The following is a 25153-nucleotide window of genomic DNA, read 5'->3' as shown; positions in this document are numbered from 1 at the left end:
AAGAGAGCCAGCCCCAGGTCCTCTGTCTGTGGTGGCAGCAGAAGGTTGCCCAGCTTGCAAGCTGGAGGAGAAACTCAGCACTAAGGGACAGCTCCTGCTACGGGGTGCTATTGCTTGCCACTCATGGGCAACACCTTGTCCCACGGCTCTCTCCTTCCCCCTGGATGAGAAGCTCGAGCTTGGGATAAACATTAACCCAACACAGAAACAACTTTCCCAGAAATGCCTCTTTCCAGGGCAGAGTGCCAGGATATGGGAGTGGATGGAATGTCTTTGTCGTGCACTAGTGCTTTTGCACTTAGCTACAGCCTACAGAGGTGATTCAAATCAAAAAACCTTACAGCCCAATACTACCCAGGGCCAAAAACGGGTGAAGACGGGAAGCCTCCTAGCCTCTGCCTGTGTGCAAGCTCAGGACCTTAGAGAGCCAGCAGTGGCTTTCTATATGTTTTGCCACCCTCTAACAATTTGTCTTCTCACAATCATCTAAACTCTTGGTGGCCCCAAAGTACTGCAACAAGGTGATCTACAGACTAATTGCATGTTCTAGGGGGGAAAAAACACAATAACAACAAAAACCAGCCTTTTAGAGTTGGGACTGGTATCCCAAGCTTAGTATTAATGCAGAAGCAGAGGGCTTAATTTAACAAGTTATGTTACACATACAGCAAAGCTCAGCAAAGGCTGACTTTGGGGTGGAAAGACACCTGTTTGGTCCACAAACACCAGCACAGGCAGAGGGAGCTACTGGGCTGGGCAAACAGGTCAAACTGTTTTCCAAGGACAACAGTCAGCCATGGCAGCACAAATTACCCTTGTGCTCTTCATGCAGGGATAACCTCTGTTCAAAACACCCTTGGCACTGACTGATCATCACTGCAGGTCTTGCAGAGGCCCGAGCGACTTGCACAGTGCTAAGCTAACTTCTGGGCCCAGCTGGCATCTCACAACACAAGTTCAGTGCTTTTCCGTAGCCCTAAAGTTTGCAGAGCAGAAGGGAAACACAGTAGGGCCCATGAGGACACACTAGTTTGGCCCTGAAGTGCAGATCTGCACAGGCCTTGCAGATATTCCAGCATCTACCACATTTTAGTAAGGAACAACCACAGGTGACTGGTTGGTGGTATGACCAGAAGAAATGGCCCTCAGTGAATATACACGTGGAGCAAAACCAGGAGGTGGTGAAGACACAACAGAAGAGAAACTTTTAACACACCTGAGATATCCTTCCCTTCTGATTTCAATTAAAAACTATTGCCTGAATTTACCACCAGGGACAACAGCTTGGTCCTCGTATCTTCTTCAGAAAAGTTTATTTTTAGTGGGTCATTATATACTACATAGACCAATGTTTATTCATACTGTAGACATACATCAGGCTATGGTTTGGTTTAATAATGCATGTTTCAAATGCCTTTTTTAAAAAATATAAGGGCAAGATGGAAGGAAATATTTTTAAGCTCTAGGAAAAATACAATTTTAAGTATACATCCAATTTCCATGGTATTGGTTTAAGATAATGCCTTTCAAAAGTCTATAACAGTAGCAAAAATCTGTATTTGTGTGCACCCATTCACGTAACAGCATGAGTAAATTAATTAGCAACATCATCTGTTAAAAACAAAACTTCTGCCTTTTGAGCTTCTGTAGCTAGATGGCATCACTTTAAAAGCAATGCATTTTTCTGAGATAGTGTGGTAAGACTGGTTCTTCTCATCCCACACTTTGAATGTGTGCAGCTATCAGTGACATGCAGGGGACCCACCTCACTCTTGGGTCATCTATCTGCTCTTCTCAAAACCTCATTTCTGCTTTGATTACTTCTGTACTGTGTGGCTGGCCTCCACAGCTCTCTCCACAACTCAAACTTTTATGCTTGTTTGAAACAGGCTGATTTATCCAGTTGTGCCAAAGACAGGGCTGAGGCAAACCAGATGTCTCAGGTGAGTAGGGGCTGTTGCTCTTTTCACTAGTATATGATCTTGGCTACAGTTCACCTGGCTGAGAGTGGTACGGTCTATGAAACTCTTCTTTCCCTTCCTCTGCAAGCAGACAACTTCATACCACAACAGGATTAAAGGAGGCAGCATCCACTGGGTTCAAGGTCAGTCTAAAAATGTAGAGCAGAACCCCACTTAGAGTGAGATCTGCTGCACAGTGTCCATGCCAGCACTGCAGGCATACCTGGAATAAAGCACCACTCAGCAGGGAAGTGGGGCAGGAGGATCTGGCAGCATGTTAGGAAGAAGTTGTATTTATTTGAAGCACTTGACTCAGGGGGGTCTGTGGAGGACTGAGCTGCGCAGGCATGGCATCCAGCCCAGAGGAAAGGCAAGCTTGGGAGGCAGGGAAGAAAGCTGCCAGACCCCATTCTCAGAGGCAGGCCAGGCATCTCTGTGTGCTGGACCCATGAAGGCCAACTCCTTGGTTCACAGGAAAATAATGGATTTTCTAAGCCATCTTTTGTGACCTAGTCAAAGTGGCTTGCAGGTGGCAGAGTGCCATATTCCATGGGTCAAACAACTTCAATATAGGAAATATAGGAAACTTTTACAGAAAAGACCTCCTCCTTCCCATTGTGAAGGAGAGTCGGAGACAGAGATATCAATGTAGAAGCCCAGCACAGGACGAACAGAACTCTGAGGCAGAGACAGACGGCCACACACTCATCCTGGCCAAGTGTGAGATGATCAGAAGACCCAGGTGTCCCCAGTAGTCAGTCTCCGTAACATTAGGCCCTACCTGCAGCCAGACTACAGTCGGTTTAACACTGAGAGGAGAGCTCCTCTCTGAAGCGAACTCACCTCCGGAAGGCACAGAGCTGCCTGGGTCAAGCCAACCCATAGTAGCTTTGCTCAAAGCTAAACAAAGAGGAGAGGTAGCTCCCAGTATTTCCCAGCCAGGCACGAAGACACAAATTGTGCTCCTATGGACTTCCCCAGGAACAAAAATAAATTGGAGAAGAAGCTCTGCTTTCCCACAACCCACTTTATGTGGCCCAGCCTGAGCCCAATGGGAAGATGTCCAACATTCATCTGGAAACAGTGTCATGACCCAGTAACTGCAATATTAAACAGACACTCCCCTGGCAGGCTAGCCACTGAAGGCACCATATCTTCAAAGAGAAGGTTTTCTTCCTCACAGGTTCAGAAGCTTTGGGTACTAACAAGGGAGTGCTCTCGGTTCATTATTTCTGGTGATTTTACTTGTACATAAAGATCTGTTTCAAGCTGTCACCAGAAAAGACAGAATAGTCCTGCCTGGCTGGGTCTTTTGCACCATGTCAACTTCTGTCATAGAACCACAACTGCTATTTCCTATGGACCTTCAGCTGTAAGCCTGAGCCACACGGAACAAGTTGGGCTGAATGGGGAGAAGTACAGAAGAGGATAAAATTCCTTTGACACCTTCCAAACCATTACAAAGTCTGGCTTAGTACCCAAAAGGTCTTATACGTACAGCCTTGCTTCCTGGGGCAGATGAACTCCTGCTGTGACCACCTTTCCTCCTCTGCTCCATCTCTAACAGACAGTTGCTATTGAAGACCTTCTGCAAGGTGGGAGGGAAGAGATGAGGAATTCTGTTTTTGTTAAATCTCATCTTCCTCTTCACTAACAAACTCCTTCAGGTCCTGAGGCGCCTGCTCTGCTCTCTCTTTTACGTAGGCTGCTTTGATCTGTTCCAGCTCACACAGCTCTGCCTCCAGCTCTTCCCGGTGCATTGACCGCCGGTTCCTCAGCAGTTTCATGGGGAAGGGGTTTAAGTCATTGAAGGCAATGTTCATCAGCTTCCTGTGATGGAAAAGACAGGTCTAGTGAACTGATTTACTAGCTAGTACCAGACAGTAACATATGCCAAGTGCATCCTGGAGTAGGCAAAGAGCAGGGCCTCAGATTTCACCTCTCTGAGCTCAAAAGTCAGCAAGCAAGACCGTCTTAAAATGATCACAGACAATTCCTTCTGACACAAACACCAACTCAGCAACGCTATAAACAGCCTTACCCCACACCACCTTTAAAGGTCCTGGTGTACAGCCACCAGTCAGGAGATACTGGACCAGATGCACATTCTGATGGTCCCTGGGGGAGGAATATTCCCAATGCTGAGCTCTTCTGATCACAGAAATCTTCCTCTCAGACACATGTTGTCATTAAAGGTTGTGACTGATGCTGTGTTCCCAAATACCCAATGACAGCTGAGAGAAACTCAGCAAGTGGCAGCACAAGTTCCAGACTTGTGGCCTGCTCTGCTGTAGTGTGCCTTTTCCCAATCCAAAAGGACTTTAAGTAACACCATGAAGGGAAGTCGAAAAGAGACAAACTGATCCATGTCCTACGGACCTGTCAATGTGTGTGCATCACTCTTAACAGAATGGTCACAACCCTTTTCAGGCTGACCTAACAAGCTAGCAGATACAAACCCAGGATGGAAGGCTGTCTGCAACCCACAGTCCTACCTGCCATCCGTGATCATTCTTGTGAAAAAGCGTAGATACTGGTAGATCTCCACACTGTCATGAATTCTTAGGATTTCCTCCTCGTTGTATTTAAAAATCGCAAGAGCATAGCGGAAAATCACCTGGAGGGTTGAAAGGCATTTGACTTAACAAAGTCTTAGGCAGTTGAGGGACCAGGCCCTCCTGACATAAAACATGAGGTGGGGCACATAGCACTGCAGTACAGGCTGGATGCTGAGCTTCTCCTGCTCTCAACAGGCTGCATCAGGGCAAGCCTAAAGAAGCACAGAGCTAATCCCAAGAGAAACACCCTCTGTAAGCAAATCTAGAACCCCAGAGTACAACAGCTCCTCCAAAAGGACCCACAGGGATTTTGCAAGGATTCTCCAGTTCTCCCTATGCAGAAGGGCAATGCAAGATTCACATTTTCAGATACTCTCTGCCCATCTTCTGCTCCCTGTATCTGTTATACTCTCAGCTATGTCTGAGTCACAGAGCAGAAGACACCATGGGCTGTCAGAGATTGTGCACAGCATCAGAGACCAGGTCTGCCTGCCAGCCGCAAGGATACAGACGATACAGGCCGGGAGGCATCAAGACACCCCACCAAACAGGCAGGATAGGACAAGAGGCTCAACCCCACATCTCCCTGACACATGCGTATGTCCATCACCCTGCCATCGTGTCACAGAGCTGGTGCATACAGAAGGCCTAGACTTGGAGTTGCACCTTAGTTCCTTCATACAAGAAGGCATCCCACACTCGTAGGAGGATGTCGCTGACCAGGCTGTCCACAAAGGCCACCAGAAACCAGTTGAAGGTGATGAGTGAGACATCAATCCGATACTGCTCAAAATGAGCCATGAGGCGAGGCAGCTTCTCTGACAGGAAGTCTTTGAAGACTCTCTGATCTACCTGAAGTTGACAAAAAAGAAAACAATCAAATCCTAGTCAAGGGCAGTCCTGGTGTTGGAGAAGAGGAGTGGTGCAACAGAACAGTGGCCCATGCATGCTACAGTAATCACTGGTGCTGCCTTCTAGCCTACACACATCCTAGGAACAGCTGAGCATCCTTTGTCTCCCAACCTTCCAAAATGTCTGAGCAGTGTATTTGTGTGCTGTACGCAGTGCAAGGTGTGGAGCAGAAACAGCACCAATATACAAGCAGAGATACATACATTCTTCTCTCTCAGAGGATCATATTCCTTCCCAACCTCAAAATCAAGAGGGAAAATGCTGCCACATCTTCCTGCATCAATCTGACTGGGATTTTCTGTGATGTCATGAGCATCCAATTGAATGACAGGGATTAGAACCTGCCCAGGTCTGAATGACTGCACATGGCCCAACAGAAGAAACACCTAGAACCCTTTTGACTTCACAAGCAGGACCTGATAATCTCACTTAGCTTCTCTCTGTGGTCTGAGTACTGTCTGTGCTCTGCTTCTGGCTGCATGAGCAAAGACACAGAAATGCAGTTGATGAGATGCTTGACCCAGGTTTATAAAGACTTAATCTCAGGGAAGCCATGTTTTAATGAGGGGAAGTGCTATGGAGCAAGATCATGGTTAGGTCTTCCCCTATGTCATAAACTACTGCCCCAACCGTGTCAGTACACTTTGCTGTCATGTAACGGTACAAACCAGATGAGGTGACATGCTTGTTTTTTTAAAATCTGCCAGAGCTAAACCTTAAGTTTTCCAGCTAATTCAGAACCTTCACTTTACCAAACCAGCCCACAAAGTATCACTCTAGACCTTCCTCTTTACATGGGTCTTGGCTAGACTTGCAGAGAACAACCATGATGTCAGGAAGTCTTTCTAAAAAAGGTTCCCTCAGCTGACAGCCTTTTCTCACCAAATGCAGCGGAGCCTCTGTGTTTCCAGTCTGACATGTTTTCCCTGTCAATCACTATTTGTTGAGTATTGAGCACTGCCTATAAAATCTCACAGCTAACACTACAGCTCCAGACAGACATTTTGCTATCTGCACAGTGATTTGGCTGCTTCCCCAGTCTGTGGGTTGGCCTCTCCACCAGCACACCACTAACCCAGTAAACATTAATCTACCAGCTCAGTGGGATAGTCAGTTACTCTCAACTACTGATGCTTGTAGCCTCATCTGTTGTGGGCCCACAGAAACAACCCTCTTCTCTCTGAAAGGACCATGCACACAATAAAGACACCAAGGTCACAGTCAGGCTCACCAGACTGGGCACTGCTGGGTGTGGGTGGTACACACACGCAATTACAATTCTCTTGAACCACATGAGATTTATCTTGGCTCTCTGCCTGCCTGGAAGGACACAGTATATCTGATACAAGACAACACATCTTGGAAGGCTTGAAATCCAGTGACTTTGAACCAGGAGTGTAAGTTACTCACAGAACAACAAATAGCCAAAGGTCTTTCTGATCTGCAGGGAATCCTAAAGCCTAACTAACAAAGTATTTGACCAGGAACTAAGGCAAGTACAGTGAATATAAAAATCTCAGTATTGTCTTCCATCTGCACATTGCATTCCAAAGATAGAATGCAGTTTCCAAAGAAACATCTCAAGGGCTGCAGAATGGTGTGTTCTTCATACACAGTTCTACATGTCACAGTTAATGCTTCACCTCTACTAGGCCCTCCTTAAAATAAGTAACTGTGCAACTAATGGGCACCTTCCTTCTGACTAACCTGATCTTCAAATGATTACTCAGGAGTGATGCCGAATTTCCTAGTGCTGAGGATCAGTTTTGCTGTTCCTGTGTAACAACTTTGGACTCTCAAGTCTACAACACCTCTGCAATGGAAGGGATTGCAAGGTGGTATCACTGTTCTGCGAGAAATTAAACACACTGCAATCTGGCAGCTTGCTTTTAAAACTTCACTAAAAATCACTGTATCAGAGTCCAAGCAGGAGTGAGAGTGCCCAGCTTACCTGTGAGGTTATCAGTGTGTCACTGTAGTAGTCTGCTGGCATTAGGTTCTCCACAATATGAACTAGGCACCAAAAAGCACTTTCCTCATCTTCCAGGACCAGGAGAGCAACAGCTGCCAATCTGTGATGGAAAAGACATGGTAAGGCAATGCAGTACTGCAGGAGGAGACACAGGCCAGCACAGGAACTGCAGGATCCAAGATCACTCTTGTCATATCTCTAGCTCCATGAACATTCAAAACATGAAACATGGCAGGACAGCTGGTGAGAGAGGCAAGTGATCTGTTCTGTGGGTTTCTGAAGGAACCATGGGGCTGTGATTCTCTTCCCCATGTGCCTCTGTCAGCAAACAGCAAGCATCAAATACAGAACTGGTGTGACAAAGCCAGACTTCCCAGCTAATGGGATGTTCTGTAGATCTGTTGAAGTTAGCAGTGTGCTGATTTTGGCTATGTCAATATAGACAAGAGCTCACCCAGAGATACTCCATATTATGTGATATAGCTTAGCTTCTTCTACAGCCCTTACCCCCTTCAGCGCTGACCTACCCCCTTGCAGCCAGACTGGAAGGATGATATCTAATATCATGGTCTACCTAGAGTGGAAAATGTCTTTATGAACACCATTCAAAGAACAACAGGAATAGCTTCCACAGACTCTCCTCACGTGAAAAGATCTAACCAGAAATTCCCTTCTTGCAGCTGGTGCATGGTACCTTTTTCACTTGGCAGCACAATTCTAAGAAGCCTGGTTTCCTCTTTCCTATAACCTTCTTTGGGAACTGGAAGCTTTCCCTGAACCTTCTCTTCTCCACACAGAACAATCCCAGTTTCCTCAGCCTCTCCTCATGTCATTTGCTACAATTCCCTCATCTCACTTCTCAATGTTTCCTTCAACTCTGCACAGCGAAAAGGGGAATCACCAGGCTGTTCTTCTGAGCACATTAAGACACAGAAATTCAGCCCCAGCCTCATGCTGTTATTCTGGGACTGCCCCATTCTACCTCCTATAGCTGCTCCTTCCTGTTCTGTAACTATGGAGATGCCAAACGACTGAATCCTGCTGCTTGCTTGATCCCAGCAACAACACTGGATGAAAAAAGAAACCAAACAGAATTCTGCAGGAAAATACCTAGAGCCAAGGCAGAACTCAAGAGAGGCAGGAGCCTAGAGTTGCTCAAATCACAGCCAAGAGCACGTGTCTACACATTCCCAGTGCTATCCCATGAAGAAGCAGCATACCTGGCTCCTCACCTGTTCAGCCCCTGGCAGTATCCAATGGTAGGATTGTGCCAGGAGAATGCCAGCAACACCCTCCGGAGTTTAGGGATGAGCTGGGAGGTGGGAGAGGAAAAATGCTTGTTGTTGGTCAGTGTGCGGGGCAGGTCAAGCTCGATCTGCCGGCAGGCAGGGTGCTCGGTGCTCTCGCTCTGCCGTAACAGCCGCTGGTAGTGGCCAGGCAAATGGCTGCAGCGCCGGCTGATAATCCACCTCCAGACCCGTTGCCGATGCTCCACTGGAATGCCACTTCGGATCAGGCTCTTCAGCTCTGCAGAGGGGCTCAGCTCTCCAACGCCATTCCACCTGTCACGGAGGGGCTTCTCCACTACTTCCTGGCTCCACAGGTTGTTGGACTTTATCTCCAGGGCTTGGATTTTGGCCAGAAGCTTCCAGTCCTCAACTTCATAGTCTGGTACAGTCATAAATCCATACTCATCATACTCACTGGAGGGACACAAGACAGATATAATTGCAAAGGACAGTGCTGGTACCTGCGTCAAAGGCCACTCACTGTTCGGGACCATGCCAGATACAGCTTGATGCCAGGTTTCTGTCACCCATGCACAGGTACGCCTCCTTCACTGCTTGGGCAGCTGCATGTGAGAGCCTACCATGTCCACTGTTTCAGGGCCTTGAAGAAAAATGAGAGCCCGTAGCCACGGCATGCACACACAAACTCAAATCTAACTTTGCTTTGAGCTACAGCTCAACCTCATCAGACCCCTCTCACCTTGTCTGCCCTCCCGACCCTAAAGCCCAAGCTGTGTACCTTCTCCCTACCATATCCCAGTGCAGAGACAGCTCTGTATGAAGGGACCACAAAATTTTGGGGCATCAGACCAAAGAAGAGAGATCCAGAGTCTCTTCTGATGTCTCCTTGTACACAATGCAGGAGTGTGATAGTACAGGGGTAAGACAGCACTATGTTCTTGAGAGAGAGACCAAGCTTGGCCTTGGGGTCTCATCTCCAAAGCTACCTGGAAAACCCATGAGCCTGACCAACCAGGTGAAATAGAATCTGCTACAGATCTGGGGCTCTAACTGGGCAGAAAGGCATAAACTCAAATGCAAGGTCCACAGCAGCGCTGGTGAAAAAAGTTCTCTGGAAGGTCTCCAGTCCAGCCCCGCTTCACTGCAGTATTGTTCCCAGCACTAGAACACGGCAACAGTGTCTTTGTATGGCTGGCACTAGAAAACCCCAAAGTATGGAGATAACCCACCCCCCAGGTGACCTCCTCTCCTACCAGAGTTTATCCTCATGCCCAGCGTTTACCTCCCAGGCACACCATGGCTGTTGTCATTTGCTATACTGTCTGCCACTGCCATGAAAAGTTTGACTGTAACTCTTCATACAGTGACATGTTGCTATCAAATACTTGTGGTCTCCACACCACTGAACTAAACCAGCCCACTTTAATGCCCACTCCTAGGTCATGGCTCCAAGTCCCTGCTATAAAAATGTCCCTGGATCTTTCTTGACTGCACACGCCCCTGCGTGGCCAGACTCCTACAAAGGTGTGAATATCCCCATGTTCTTGCCTCTTACCTTACAGGGTTCAGGTTAAAACCTTCTTCTGCTTCTTTCTTCACATCCCACTGGAGTGCTTCCTGAATGAGGTTCCTCACCAACTCGGCATGGGAGCTGGGCAGGTCAGGCACAGCCTCCTGCAGCTTCCGCAGAACTGTCAGGTATTTGCTCTCCATCTGGCAGTTTCGTGCTTGCAAACAGGCACACTGATGGGGAAGCAAAAGGGAATGAGCTGGCTCATTTATGGTTTTTTCTGTGTTGCCACTGCTCTCTGCTGGACTCATCTGCACGTAAAGTGAAGACTACTGAACAGCAAAGCCCCAGAAAACACATACAGCAGTTTTCTACAGACAGTGGAATTGCAGCCATGAATGAATCACCACGGTCTATGAACAAACACAAGATGCAGTAGACAACATGCAACAGAAGTTGCTCGTCGAGTGGGAAACCTACTACAGCTTCACATACTTCAGCTCCTGCATTGCACCAGTGAATGGTCATATCGCTGGCAGCTCAGCTCAGGATACAAGCAAAGACCCACCACTTCAGCTTAGTTCTTTGCAGGCTTTTTCGTTCCTCCTGAGTCAAGTTCTCTACCCCATATGGAGCTATATCTTGACAAAACACACCACCCGTGGGACTAAGCTACAACCCTATTTTCAGGATACGCAGTAGCACCAGAGACAAGGTGACCACATGGCCCTCAGCAACCCCAACCCATGGCACTGGTACACAATATCATTCAAACACGGGAAGCCCAACTGAGTTCAGACAGCAGGACAGGCCCTGCCACTACCATACTTGTGTGCACACAAAGCAGAAAAAAGGAATGAGGACTGTTAACGCATTCTACAAGTGGGAAACTGAGGCCACACAGGTGACAAGACTCACCCAATGTCTCACAGGAAGCCCAGTGAAGACCCCTGCTCAGTGGGAAGCAGTAACAGAAAAGCAGTAATAGAAAACAAAAACAAAATGGAAACCACTGAGAAAATTAGGCTGCATATAGAGAGGACAGAAAGGGGTGTGGGATACTGTCATATCACAGTATCACAGTATGTTTGGGATAGGAAGGGACCTCAAAAGATCATCTAGTCCAATCCCCCTGCTGGAGCAGGAACGCCTAAGTGAGGTCACACAGGAACATGTCCAGGCGGGTTTTGAATGTCTCCAGAGAAGGAGACTCCACAACCCCCCTGGGCAGCCTGTTCCAGTGCTCTGTCACCCTCACTGAGAAGAAGTTTCTTCTCAAATTTAAGTGGAACCTCTTGTGTTCCAGCTTGATCCCATTGCCCCTTGTCCTATCATTGTTTGCCACCAAGAAGAGCCTGGCTCCATCCTCATGGCACTCACCCTTTATATATTTATAAACATTAATAAGGTCCCCCCTTAGTTTCCTCTTCTCCAAATTAAAGAGACCCAGCTCCCTCAGCCTTTCTTCATACCACCACTTTAATCTGCATTTTGCCTCACAGTGAAGCATGTTGGTCTGATTACTTCCTCTCTGAATGTTACAGTAATTTCAGGATCAGAAAAGGGCAATAAGTTAGCAGGAAGGCTGGGTTTCAAAGGACTAGAAAACAGACGTAATTATGGCAATAACACTTCAGAAGCAGCTTTTTGCCCTTTTCCAGAATCCAACACTGGCGAGACATACCTTAAAACCCAGGGAAGTAAAACCCAGGAAAAACTCACAGAACAAATGCCAGCACACACCATCAGCCTGGGGAAGTGGTTCAGCACCAGAAGGCAGAATGAGACAAATCTGAGAGTAACCAGATCATGCACATTTACAAGGCCAGAAACAAGAACAGAGCTTAAGAAAACATAAGATCCCTGACTTAGCTGCAGGATCTGAAAGTGCTGCCACGTGGCAGTGCCAAGACTGGTAGAGAAGTCAAAACTAGATGGAGCCAGGGTTCAGTCAGTCTGCTGGCTCACAGAAAAATTTTGATTCCCCAGTGTTGCTTTTTAATTTGTATCTAAAAGCAGAGCTGAAATGCAGAAATCTGGGTTAAGTTTCAACATCCTTAAGCCTGAGCTTTGCAGGTATTTTACTTTTACTGAAGAATGAAAATTATCATGTCTAATTTGGGAAAAACAAAAAGCAGAAAAAAAAGGTCACACTAAAAAAACACACTGGGAAGCTTATTCCTGTTGTGCACTAAAATCCATTCAAGTGCTGACTTTTGAAAGAAATTAGTAACAGCTCCCACCAAGGAAAAAAAGTCATTTTGCCTTACCTTCATGAGAAGGGCTTTTTCATTCTCAGCAACTCTTGTCCAGAGTCTAGTAACCTGATGGATCTCCGAGTTGAGAAATTGGTTCTGGGTTTTGTATGCATCAATATCATCCTGCCACAAAGCAAAACAGTCACACAAGGAGAGCTCTTGAGGGCCTTGAAACCCCCTCCCGGCTCAGGGACCTCGGGTGTGGACGGTGTTAAGAAAATATCTCCACAATTTTGTGTTCTAGGGAAAAGATGGGACTCCCTGCTACAAACATTGCCTACAAAGGAAATCAAGGCAAAACATTAAATAGGAGTGTCATGAATAGACAAGACACTTGAAAATGCTAAGCGCACTGCATGTACATGTTTGGAAAACACAGAGACATCCAGGTGATATAAAGCTAGAGAGGCACCTAAATAAGACGACGATGTGTTTTGTTCCATTTTTTAAAATCTGACACAAATTTCAGCACCAAGGCTGGCAGCAAAAACAAACACTCTCCCACAATGCAGTTAAGTGGCTCTTTTAGCAATTTTCCACCCCACGCTAATTGGTCATTATAATTGTGCATATAGGAAAACAGAATAGGCTGGATTTCAGAAAAACAGGACATGTTGGGATACTGCAGAGGAACAAAGCTATTGAAGGGAGCAAGTGAGACTACAAATGTGAAACAAAAGAAGAGCAAAAAAAGAGGCAGGCACAGAATGGTGACAAGGAGTCAAACAAAACAGGTTCTGAGCTGAAGCTGAAACTGACTCAGATGCTTTTGAGCTCCCTGTTGGTATCAGATGAGACCCTTCCAGCCTGCCTCTGGTTTGGAGACAGATGGAACAACTAGCAGAAGCACATTCTGTGCTTCCCACAAGGAAAAACCTCCCACTGAACCAGAGGACAAAGAAATGGGACCCCTCAAATGACCTGTGCCACCTCACACACCTTCAGGTGCTCAATCTCCTCCTGCTGCTTATACAATGTCTCTGCAGTGATAGTGTTGGCTTCTTGCAGGGAGTCAGAGAGCTCTCGGGCCATCTGCTCTGTCAAGGCCATGATGACTTCCTGTTTGGCGTGGTTCTTCTCCATCAGAAGCTGCATGTGCTCCTTGAGTTCCTGGATGTGGCTTTCTCTCAGAGTTAGTGTCTGCTCCAGCTCCTTCTTTTCTTGCTCAAGAGCTTCCAGTCGACTGGTGAGATCTGCAATTTGTCTCACTTTGTGGCGCACCAGCTCCAGCCTGTCCTTATCTTCTGCTGCAGTGAGATACATGTTAGATACTCTTTTCTCCTGCTGAGCTGCCTCCAGAGCTTTGTGGAGAAGTTTAACCAGCTCCTGGAAAGGGAATACAAAGCCATTATATCACACTGCTAAGGGAATGGCAGCACAGACCCAACCAGTTACGAGTGACCCAACCAGTTACGAGTGACCCAACCAGTTACGAGTCCTCAGAATCTCGAAATTGACTCCTTTTAGAAGCAAAACCGAATGCAGCCATTTTGACATCACAGTTCTTCCCCAGTAGAGAAGCTCTGCTCGCAGAGCTTGGCCTGAAAGGTCTCTGCAACAGGCTGCAGATGACCTGATTTTAGGTGAATGGCTAACAGACAAGCTGCTGCTCATGCTACCTGAATTCTGACTTTCTAGTCATCCTTCTTGAGAGGCCCAGCACAGACTGGAAGACCTGTTCAGTAGTGTGGTAAAACAAGAGGGAGGAAAATAATGCAGTCTGCATCTCTTCATGCTACCAGAAGGAAACTGCTGTACCCATTTTAATCTTCCCTCTGCCAAGAGTCCACCCTCACTCCATTCCACATGAAGGCACAAAAGCTTGCCCCAGCAACATGCTGCTGATTCAGGCTCTGCCACCTCAGCCACTTAAGGAAGAAAATCAAGGATGCAACTGATTGCCCACCATGGGACCTGACTCTTCTGCTGGAAGAGCTAACACCATCATTAGTGGAGAGCCTGGCATTACTCCATGCTTTTAAAAACAGTATCATTCAGGAGAGACAGCCCTGGCAGTGACTCATGCACTGACTTCTACAGTCAAATTACCTCCTAATGGTGGATCACTGTTAGCAGCATGACTCGGGCCGGCAGCTCCTACCAGTGTCACGATACATATTCAGGACTATACTTTGTGCATTCACTAAACAGTGATGCACCAGCAAGACACCTGCAGAGCACGCTCTGATTTTTTTTTTAACCACCCTTTTCCAGCCCATCTGATAGCTGCGCTTCCTAGCAATGGCTGAAGGACCGCCCATTCTCCCTTGTGCTAGGCACGATCAGGAACATACAAAGTGGTAACACCAGGAGCTTCAACTGGTCCCCAATGAGTGCCTGCTGAGCACTCCTCAGCCTAACACCAAGGAATAAGGGAGGCCCTGTGACCAGGCTTGGGGCTCTGCCCTTAGAAGCAGCAGACTCATCTCTACACTCACCTTCTGCGACTTGACTTCCTCTGTGAGTGTCAGGATCTGTTGCTGAAGAACACTCACTTTATCCATTGGGTTCCTCTCCCTGGACAGCTCTTCAGGTAAGCCTAGGAAGCCACTGTTCATCCACCTGGCTTTCCTAACCCAGTTCAGCCTGGACTCCGCCTTTGCCTCCTCTGGGATCCCCTCCTTTACTGAAGGGAAATAGGATTAATTTATACAGAATCAGGTTGCCATGGGAGGACCCACAACAGCTCAGCAGGGAAGACTGACACACAGGACAAGGAAAATTGACCTGCTAGGATCCACAGGATTGAAGCTCAGACAGTAGGGATCAGCCACAGGTACCTCCAGAATAAACAAACCCATGATGTTTTATAATACCTGTTAACCCACCTTGCATCCCACCCATCTATCATGCACACAGCAAACACAAATTACCATCCTGGAGAGGTAACTTCCCCAGCATGCAGTGGAGCTGCTGAGCTTAGCCTGTGACCATGCAGCAGTTTAACTTCTACCTCAAAGAAATACCAGTATGGGCTGGCACCATGGATCATATTTTTGCCTCTGCAGAAGGTTCCAGAGGTAGGAAATAGACAGATGCAGTCTGCAGCAGAGGCAAAAGACTTGGTCTAGTGCAAACAACACAGGAAGGGACCTGAGACAATGTGATAAGGTCTTCATGTTCCATGTTGGTTTGCCACCCTCTCCCTCCCTTTCCTGCTAAGTCTGACTCCCTGCTAGAAGGCATCATACTCAGACCAGCTCACACAGCTCAGTAACAAGCACCTGCACACCGGGCCTCCACTTCTGCCTTTTGCTGCTCATCTGGGTCCTCAGGATGCTCCTGGAAGTCACTGAAGCTAAAGACATTCCCGTTGTTCCCCCAGAGCTGCTTGGAGCCACAGATATTGTAAACAGTGTTTCTGGAACAAGAAGAGATCAAGACAACCTAGTGAACTGGAGAAGTCATGGTCACTGCAGTCAGTGCACACTCAAACGATTCAGTGCCTTACTTCTCCTCATATCCCACCCCTCCTCCCAAAACCTGTCTTCTTCATGTGCTGAAAAAAAGAACTGTTCGTGGCACCCACAGGTCTGAGGGAAACAAGGCTGTAACTGATGTAAATCAGGTTGGTGCCACAAAATCAGTACCAGCACAGCAATGTAAATCACCTGGAGATGTCTGCCCATGTGCTTGAATCCTGCACATATGTATGAGGCTGGACAGAGGGATCACAGGTAACAGTAGATCAACAACAACCCTTCCTTCCCTCTCTCTCCCTCTCCCTCTCCTCCTTCCCTGCCTTTCCTTAGCTCACTGTGGAAATCCCCAGGTGGCAAGAAAAGCTCAGCTATCCACAGCACAGCCAAAACTGCCACAACAATCACATTTGAAGCAGCCACAGGTCCTGTGCTCTGAACCACATTTAATAACCTTGCCACACCAAACTCAACAGACTTTGATGCAGTAAAGAGATTCAGGAATAAAACTGCAATCAGACCCAGAACCAGTTTGTTATAGCTGCTGCTATCAGATATTGTCAGAAGCACTAAGAGACTACTTTACAGAACCATGCAGAACCACAAATGCACAAGTATTCTCTGTAAAACCTATACAGGAAAGTGGGACAGTTGTGTGTTTCTACGCAGGTCTTTTCCCTTCTCCTCCTGCGTTGTCTGTCAGCTAAAGCAAAAGAAGCCTCTTGTTTTGAGATCTACAAAAGACTCAGTGTCAGCTGCTTCCTAATTGTCCATAAAGCTGGCATTTATATATTGCTTTTCTTTTGCCTGGTTACTGTAAGGTTCCACAGCAAAAGAGCAGACATTTCTGACTTCAGGGAACATATTGGCTTATAAGATCAGCACACTATCGTTCCCTGTTGTATTTTACAGTTGGCACTCACACAAGGCAACCTTCCTACTTTTCTCTACCTCATACTGCACTTTTTTTTTTTCTAAGACAGCAGCTGCACAGGGATCTGTTGAACTTAGCTGAAAACAGATGTGCTACACTCATGAAGACCCAGTCTGATAGTCATAGAGCCTCAAGAAATACTCACAGAACCAGAAGAGCAATAAAATTTGAAGTTTAAAAGTGGTGATTGTTATTCAAGTGAGCAAAAGCAAGGCTGGCGAGGTGGAAGGAGATCAAGGAGGACAGAATGCATAGTCTGAAAAATAGTGCAGCTGATCCTGATGCTCTTTGGTCTCATGGGAGATCTTTCTTCCTATCAGCATCAGATTGTAACCACAGGAGTGGTGGTAAAATATAAAGTCAACCTTCGCACAAAAATATTTGACAGGTGCCAGGCTACCTACCACACCTGTGGCCACTTACACATTTTTGGATACATGTAAACAAGTTACTAGGACACACTGAAGGAGATATTGATGGGCATTGTTTTTGTGCAACTGTAACTGCCCAGGGCCTGTAACTTGTAGTCCTGCTGGAGATACACCTTGTGACTGCAGACAGTAACACCATTGTAGGGGGTGGGAATATTCACATACTCGAAACTCAGCAAGCAGTAGAAAGCTGTGCAGTGTTGTGCCACATGACAGGCTCAAGCATGTTTTGTTTGGAGTTCCTGCTTCGAAGGGTGCATGACATTCAATGTCCTTTGAAACCACTGGAAAGTGCTTTCAGGCTCCTACCACTAACCTACCAAGTACAGCTCAAACTTTCCATTTGCCCTCCCAAAAGTGATGTGCAGGTGCACTGCAGTAGGCACATAAACCCCTGCCTACCCTGAAGAAAGCTTAAACAAGCCCCAGGTATGCCACCAGGATCTTTGCTAAAAGAGCTAGATAATGTGAAATGCATTGGAACAAGGGCATATGAAAGACCCTCTCACAAGAAGTTTACTTTTGCCTGGAATCTCCTTCAAAAAGCTGCTTCACGGTTCTTCCATCGAGGCAAGAGCCCCATTTCATACAGCACATGACAGGCAAGGAAGGCAAGCCAGCATGTCAGCTCCACTGCATCTCTCCTCATGCACTTACTGTATCTCTGTCCAAGGGTGCTTAAGGGAGATGTTCTGCAAAGCAGTAGATGTTTGGGGTGCAGGCAAAGATGCTGCCTTTAAACCCACTGCTTCTGTTGGTGTTTTCACTGGAGGCAGGAAGTCTTCATTGTAAACAACATCTACGTAAAAACAAATCAGGACACAGAAGCAAGTGACCAAGACTATTTGATTTATGCTTTTTCATGTAACTTGAGAGCCAGCAACATTTTACTACAGGCATACATTCCATGTTCAATTAGCCAGGTGGAACAAGGACAGTAGAGCAGGTTTGCTTAGTTTTAGGTCAAGTTACAGAAGGTTACATGTACAAATAGAATCATCTATGCAAGGACAATAAAGTGACTTCAACTGTTTGTATATGAGAAAGACTAACCCTAAACCACCAAACTTTAACTGCCTAAACTAATAAGGAAGGGCGCTGTTGCTGTTCTCTTCCCCTCATCCCAAATGGTGTTTGGTAGTTTTAACATGCAGAAAATACTCCACAAATATAGTTTGTTACCAAACTCTTGCCTGATGTAGCAAAATGCCGCAGTACTCAGAACCTTTTAGAGCAGACACTTACTAGGGAGGGGGTTACTTGTTTCAAACAAAATGTGCATTTAGTCATAACGGAGCGGGTGGACACCCTGCTTGTGCCTTCCCCTGACCCACTGGCCTGTCTACTCCCATTGCTAGGAATTCACATCTTTATCCCACGGCTGCTGAAAACAAAAACAAAAACAAAAACAACTTGCTTGCTGTAAATTTCACAGGCCTCGCAAGAGGAAGGAAATATACCAAATGTGCACATTTCACATGTGTGTGGAAAACCAAGAGGTAATTCATTATCACAATATACCTGAGCATCTCCAGTCACATACTGTGTATTAGGAAACAGCCTATTCGTGTTCATCCGTAATAAGGCCAAAAGTTCCAAACAGAGAAGCCAGAGAGTGGTCAATGGTGCAGAGTCTAGTTGGAGGCCAGTATCTAGTGGAGTGCCTCAGGGGTCAGTACTGGGGCCAATATTATTCAATATATTCATTAACGATTTAGACGAGGGAATAGAGTGTACTATCAGCAAGTTTGCTGATGACACTAAGCTGGGAGGAGTGGCTGACACGCCAGAAGGCTGTGCTGCCATCCAGCGGGACCTGGACAGGTTGGAGAGTTGGGCGGGGAATAACCTGATGGAATTTAACAAGGGAAAGTGTAGAGTCCTGCATCTGGGCAGGAACAACCCCAGGTTCCAGTATAGGTTGGGAAATTACATATTAGAGAGCAGTGTAGGGGAAAGGGACCTGGGGGTCCTGGTGGACAACAGGATGACCATGAGCCAGCACTGTGCCCTTGTGGCCAGGAAGGCCAATGGCATCCTGGGGTGTATTAGAAGGGGGGTGGCTAGTAGATCGAGAGAGGTCCTCCTTCGCCTCTACTCCGTCCTGGTGAGACCACATCTGGAATATTGTGTCCAGTTCTGGGCCCCTCAGTTCAAGAAGGACAGGGAACTGCTGGAGAGGGTCCAGCACAGGGCAACAAAGATGATTAAGGGAGTGGAGCACCTCCCTTATGAAGACAGGCTGAGGGAGCTGGGTCTCTTTAGTTTGGAGAAGAGGAGACTAAGGGGGGACCTCATTAATGTTTATAAATATATAAAGGGTGAGTGCCATGAGGATGGAGCCAGGCTCTTCTCGGTGGCAAAAAATGATAGGACAAGGGGTAATGGGATCAAGCTGGAACACAAGAGTTTCTGCTTAAATTTGAGAAAAAACTTCTTCTCAGTGAGGGTGACAGAACACTGGAACAGGCTGCCCAGGGAGGTTGTGGAGTCTCCTTCTCTGGAGACATTCAAAACCCACCTGGACATGTTCCTGTGCGACCTCACCTAGGCGTTCCTGCTCCAGCAGGGGGATTGGCCTAGATGATCTTTTGAGGTCCCTTCCAATCCCAAACATACTGTGATACTGTGACCAAGCTTTGATAGTTGGCACCTGCATTTAAAAACCTGGCCAAAACCTCTGCCCACTTACAGATGAGGAGCACCATTTGTCACTGAGGGGCTGAAAGCAAAGGAAAGGCTGATGTATGCAACACCTACTTGTTCTGCCAGCCAGAGGTTCATTCACAAGCTGGGAGCTGCCCACAGGAAATCTGCTCTGAGCGTTGCAAAATTCCCAGCGTCTCATTTGTAGCTGCTGCAGCCAGTACATCATTGCCTGTTTGCTGATTGCCTAATATAACATAAAATAGGAAAAGGAAGGGAGTGACCTCATCAGCATGAGACACATCCTGAATGGCTGACCACCACTTCAGCAGAAATAAAGGCCAGCTGTGTCAAGGCTATGCTATACCCTCTGATCCTAATGTCAGTTTGGGTGAACTGAGAATATCTTCAGCATGGTCTTAGAAACAAAACCTCAGTAGGCCACTGACCTAATTTTAAATGTTTTCTGGTTTACTATGCTCCAAGGCTAAGTAAAAATGTCACAGTTATTTTAGACAGGAATAATCCACAGAGCTTCTTACTAGTGATTTCCACAGAGATAAAAATCTAACAAAGGTTCCTGCTGGAGCAACCATTTTAGACAGGGGAGCTCATTTCTGTTCAGCAAATTACATCTGGACTGCAGGACTCCTCAATTATTTTAATTCAGCATATAGTTCACCTTTTACTCCTATTCTGTTAAACAACAGCCATCTCACAGGTAATGGAGTCCTAGTCTTGGCAAAACAATGTAAACAATTCAGGTCCAGATGGTAACAGTCCAGGTTGGTAGGACTAAAGCGAAATTCAAGCTAAGAGGTATCTTAGTAGAGATGTGTCTGTTCTGACTGGGAGTGTTTTATAACAGCTCCTACAAGAAGATGCTGCCCCTTACCTTCAAAGTAAAAACTCTGCTTGGTGTTCTGATCTCAAAAACCCCTTCCCCGTTTTCCACCTTGCAGTCAAAACTGGCATTGGAGAGATCGATAGACCCCAAAGGGTTGATGTCCTGTGCAGTTCTGTAATATAGTAAGTTACATTTGTTTTCATCGTAAAAGAACCAGCGAGACTTCCAGGTCTTGATTGGCCCCTTGATGCCCAGCTTATTTAAATAGCCACAGAGCTTTTTTCTGGATGTTTCTCTGTTAGGTTTCAGCTGTACATTTTCCAGTTCTCCAGAAGAGGAAAGCGTGTCTTTCTCTTTTGCTGAAGCTCCATCACTGCTGTTATTGTCTGGATTTGACTCCACTAAATTGCCTGGAATGGCAAGGGGACAAGCTCCGGCTTCTGGTCCTTTTTTCATCTCTTTCAGGAAACAGGATCAGATCAAAACAGGAAATTCTCTAGGTAAATAAGTAACAGCAGATCCTGATTATATCATCATTATAGAACCTGCAGCAAATGAAAAAGGAGGAATAAGCTCAGGTCTGGCATACAACAAAAAACATTCCCTAGCTTTCAAACCGCCCAGCCAAGGTCTCTCACTTCTACTTTTGGTCACTTCTCCCTGCCTTCCTTGGCTCAGATGGCCTCTATATATCTGTTTTCTCCCTCTTCCATTCCTAAATTAGCCTGAAGTAGCAACCAAGAAGCAGTACCACAACCTCCTGAGTGGAAAATAAGCACAGTCTGTGGGTATACCAAATCACCAGTAATAACTAGGGCATTGGAAGCAACAGACAACAATGTTAAGTGACAGTTGCAGAAAACAGCATAAGATAACAAGCTCGGAGGGAGGGGTGATCAAGGGATTTCAGGTAAGCGTATCTTAGCATTTCCACAGAATGTTCAGCTAATATTTTAAACAACAGTATCTGGAGAAAAATCCAGCCTTATGCAGCATCCTCATAAATCATTTGTGTCAGCTGAGGATTGCTGTCAAAAAGCCTGCATGCTATGTGTTGGGTCTCTATGCAACAGGCTTTGATGGATTATGCACCAGAGAAAGTAACTCTCTGATCCTTGAAAGAGAGACTTGGTTGCTCAGTGGCCAGAGTAACCTGCTGCGTTCACAAAAGGAATGCAGTGTGTGAGAGAAAAATAGAAAAATAAGGCTGGAAGGGATCTGTGGAGGTCTCTAGTCCATCTTTCCTCCCAGAAAAGGGGCCAAGTTCAAAGCCGTAGCCAGCCTGGGTCCACATTCAAGTGAGTTTTGATCATATGCAAAGATGGCAATTCTGCCACATTTCTGGGCATTTTTTCAAGTGCTTAACCATATTGCAGGCATGATTTTTTGCTCAGAGCTGCAGACACTCATGTTTTAAATATCAATAAATGAAAAGCCTGCTAGAGACTTCTAACATATCTGAAGCAAACACATAAGCAAATAAGTTGTTGCAGTGTTAAGTTAGTGGGAATCCAGCTGAAAACACAAAACCATTGAACGCAACAGCTGAGTGATAACACGTGAGTGGCGATTAAGACAGTGGAGCAGAGATGTTGCCCAAGCTCACGTTCTTATGAATGACTTATCCTCATGACTGAAAAAAGGCTTAGGCATTGTAGTGTTGGCTAAGCACCATCACATTTATTGCTGCCCCCTCCTGTTCCCACACTAGTTTTTTAGACAACTACAGAGAATGTTCACTATTTTTGGAAAGATACTGAACTTCTTTTCATTCACCTCCCAGACACCATGGATCCTGCTGCTGAACACATTCACAAATGCCAATAACAAGCACCCTTCATGTACATGCTGTCTCAGGTAATCTTCTGAAATACCCAAAAGCTTCATTTCCAAGCTAATTTTGCCTGGCACAAAGGAAACATCATTAGGAGGAAGAAACAGTCTCAACTCCCCCCAAAAGACCCTGGGGCTTTTATGGCAGTACCAGCATAAGGACCTCCTGTCCCATCTGAAGGCTCCATCAGACTCCTGCCTCTTGCCAGTATCATGGTCCAAAAGTCCAAATTGTGAACGGGACCAGGTAAGCATTTTGGGTTCAAGCATCAGGTTATTAGGAGTCATGTCAGATCTGCACTGCAAAGCACTCTAGAGGAGATCTCACCTCCTTAAGCGAAGCAGAGCGATGCCCCTGGAAGTCACCGTCTGCTGGTGTAGAGGTACTGCTGCAAGCACCACGAAGCAGGTAACCACAGTCTCGAAAACAAATGCAACAGCAACAGAAGAGGGGCTTCTGCCTCAAGTTCCCTTTGGTCCAGTCGCTGCTTGAGAACTGTCTAAAAAATAAATTTAACTGGAAGGAGGTCTGACTCTGACTCAACAAAAAGAGAGCCCTGCTCAGACCTTTCTGGAGCTGCTGGTGTGAGCAGCACAAGGCAGCCTCCGCGCCCCTCCCCGTGCCTCCCCAGCCACAGAAGCGCCTCCCAGCCCAGCTGCACCGCGCTGGGGCACAAGCGAAGGCTGCTGGAGCCTGGCACCGGGCTGCGCCGCTCGGCGCGGCGGGGACGGAGCGTGGCACCGCTGCTACCGCCCGCCTGGGCCGGGGGGGCACCGCAGCGCCAGGCTCGGGGGGTGCACCCGGGCCGCTGGGAGGAGGGTGGCAGAGGTGGGGGGTGTGCAGAGGGCCCGCGGCCCACACGGGGGTACCTGCTCCGGCCGCACGGGCTGTCCCGGCCGCGGCCCCGCGCTTCCTGCGGGGCCGGTCTGGCGGCGGGGCCCGGCGGGGCGGGGCGCGGCCCGGGCAGGGCGGCAGGGACGGGGCAGCGGAGCAAAAGGCGTGCGAGACGGTATACCCGCCAGCCGCACCCGCGGGGAAAATAATTTAAAAAGGACATTTCAGCCGAGTATCGGCAAGAAAATCATTCGCCAGGGTGATGCGGCACCAATCGGCTCAGGCAAGCAAATTTCACATGGTAAAAACGGTGGCACTTGGTGTCACAGGAGACTGGAGGCTCGTAGCATCAAGCTGAGCCAAAGGGTTTCAGACCGACCCCTGAAAATGCCTCCAAAAGAGGTACTGCAGAGAACAGGGGTGCCAGAGACTGCTGTAACCCAGGGGGCAGGTCCTGAGAGAATGCAGGGGTATGGGGTGCAGAACACAGCCAGGCTCACACGCTCTCTGGCAGCTGCGTCTTCTCCTACCCGTGCTGCCAGAACCTGTTGGGCTGGGCAGGCACTGGGCTGGCCTGGGAAAGCACTTCTCACACCCTTTCCCCAGGATACGGAGTCTGCCCGGCTTTGACTTTCTGTGCATGCCGCGATAGCTGAGCGCTGATGATTTGACTAATTTCTGTTGGTCTCAAGAAACGCACCTCTGAGTTTAGCTAACTTTGCCAAGTTTTATCACCAACTTTAGTGGAGTACTTGAGCAGCAAGAAGAAAAACTGTCAAGATGTCTGGTGGCCCATCCTTCCACTGACCTAAGCTCTCAAACAGTAGCACATATGAAGCCAGTAACAGCATCCAAACTCTACACATTTCCAGAGCCAAAGCCAATTTGACCCAAATTTGACTTGCACAGCAGTTGGCCATTTGACTGGATCAGTATTGATGGAGTCTAGTTCCATTAGGCAAAAGAGGAAAAAAAGTATGAAGGCTATACCTGTGGTTGCATGAAATTCTTCTTGGAAGCCTTGGCTTCAGCCAGAGGTGGAAGACTGAGCGCAATTAAAATCTATCAGGCTATGTGTATCAGCCTATGTGTAGGCTGCCCTGGAAGCACCTTCAAAGCCTCATTTGGAGTTCCTCAACCGGTAAATATCAGCATGGCTGCAAAATAACCATCCTGCTCCCAGTTTTACCATATACTTTGGCACAGGCATATACAACCGCACAGGGAACTGAGCAGGCGGCAAGTCGGAGCACTGGTTTTGTTGTCTAAACCGCAGCCCCGCGTTGCTTCCAGACCCAGAACACACTTGGTGGTGCACAGAGGGGAAGGCGGCCGTAGGACCAGCAGCAAAGACAGTGCGGGAGGGGCCCGGGGGTACCCGGTGCCCCGCCAGGGTCCCGCTCTCACACGGCCACAAAGTGCCCGTCCGTCGCCCCGCAGAGCCGCCTGCACCACGGCAGAGGACCCGGGCTCGCGGAGCGGCTCAGCAAGAGGCCTGACAGGAGCAGCTGTGGACAGTGCGCGACACGCACCGAGCAGGGGCGACACTGCCAGCTCGGCCTGGCGCTGGCGGCGTTACCGGGCACAGCATCTTCCGGTGGCAGTGGCCCCCAGCGCGCACCAGGACGGCGCTGAGACCTCCAGGAGCTCTTCGGAAAGGCTCGGGGTGAGGCCGCCAGGCGCAGCGGGGCGTGGCGGCTACCGGACCCGGATGCGCCGCTCCCGATCGACCCCGTCACCGACTGCGCCCGCACAGGCGGACTGCGCGTGCGCTCTCCGCGCACGGC

General features: G+C 47.6%; 1 protein-coding gene across 3 annotated transcripts; it reads right to left on the bottom strand.

The window, feature by feature from the left end:
- Positions 1–1296: 1296 nt before the first annotated feature.
- TBC1D2 (TBC1 domain family member 2) lies at positions 1297–25109 on the bottom strand. 3 transcript variants are annotated; one of them, XM_021282201.2, is made up of 15 exons: positions 24899–25109; positions 22860–23031; positions 20747–21243; positions 19966–20098; positions 17863–18004; positions 15646–15782; positions 14860–15047; positions 13361–13747; positions 12434–12544; positions 10209–10396; positions 8636–9106; positions 7383–7503; positions 5186–5371; positions 4457–4578; positions 1297–3791 (listed from the first exon to the last, which is right to left on the bottom strand). In XM_021282201.2, the coding sequence occupies exons 3-15, from the start codon at positions 21152–21154 to the stop codon at positions 3590–3592; spliced, it is 2796 nt and encodes a 931-aa protein (XP_021137876.2). In that variant the 5' UTR covers positions 21155–21243; positions 22860–23031; positions 24899–25109; the 3' UTR covers positions 1297–3589. The 3 variants fall into 3 exon arrangements, with proteins under 3 accessions (XP_021137876.2, XP_005514616.2, XP_064902357.1); XM_005514559.3 differs by lacking the exon at positions 24899–25109 and adding an exon at positions 24357–24537; XM_065046285.1 differs by lacking the exon at positions 24899–25109 and adding an exon at positions 23402–23467.
- Between the last annotated feature and the right edge of the window lie 44 nt (positions 25110–25153).

Source organism: Columba livia, chromosome Z (genome assembly GCF_036013475.1).
Source record: "Columba livia isolate bColLiv1 breed racing homer chromosome Z, bColLiv1.pat.W.v2, whole genome shotgun sequence".
Classification (NCBI taxonomy): domain Eukaryota; kingdom Metazoa; phylum Chordata; class Aves; order Columbiformes; family Columbidae; genus Columba; species Columba livia.
Note: the sequence above shows the minus strand (reverse complement) of the source record. Positions and strands in the feature narration are given on the sequence as shown.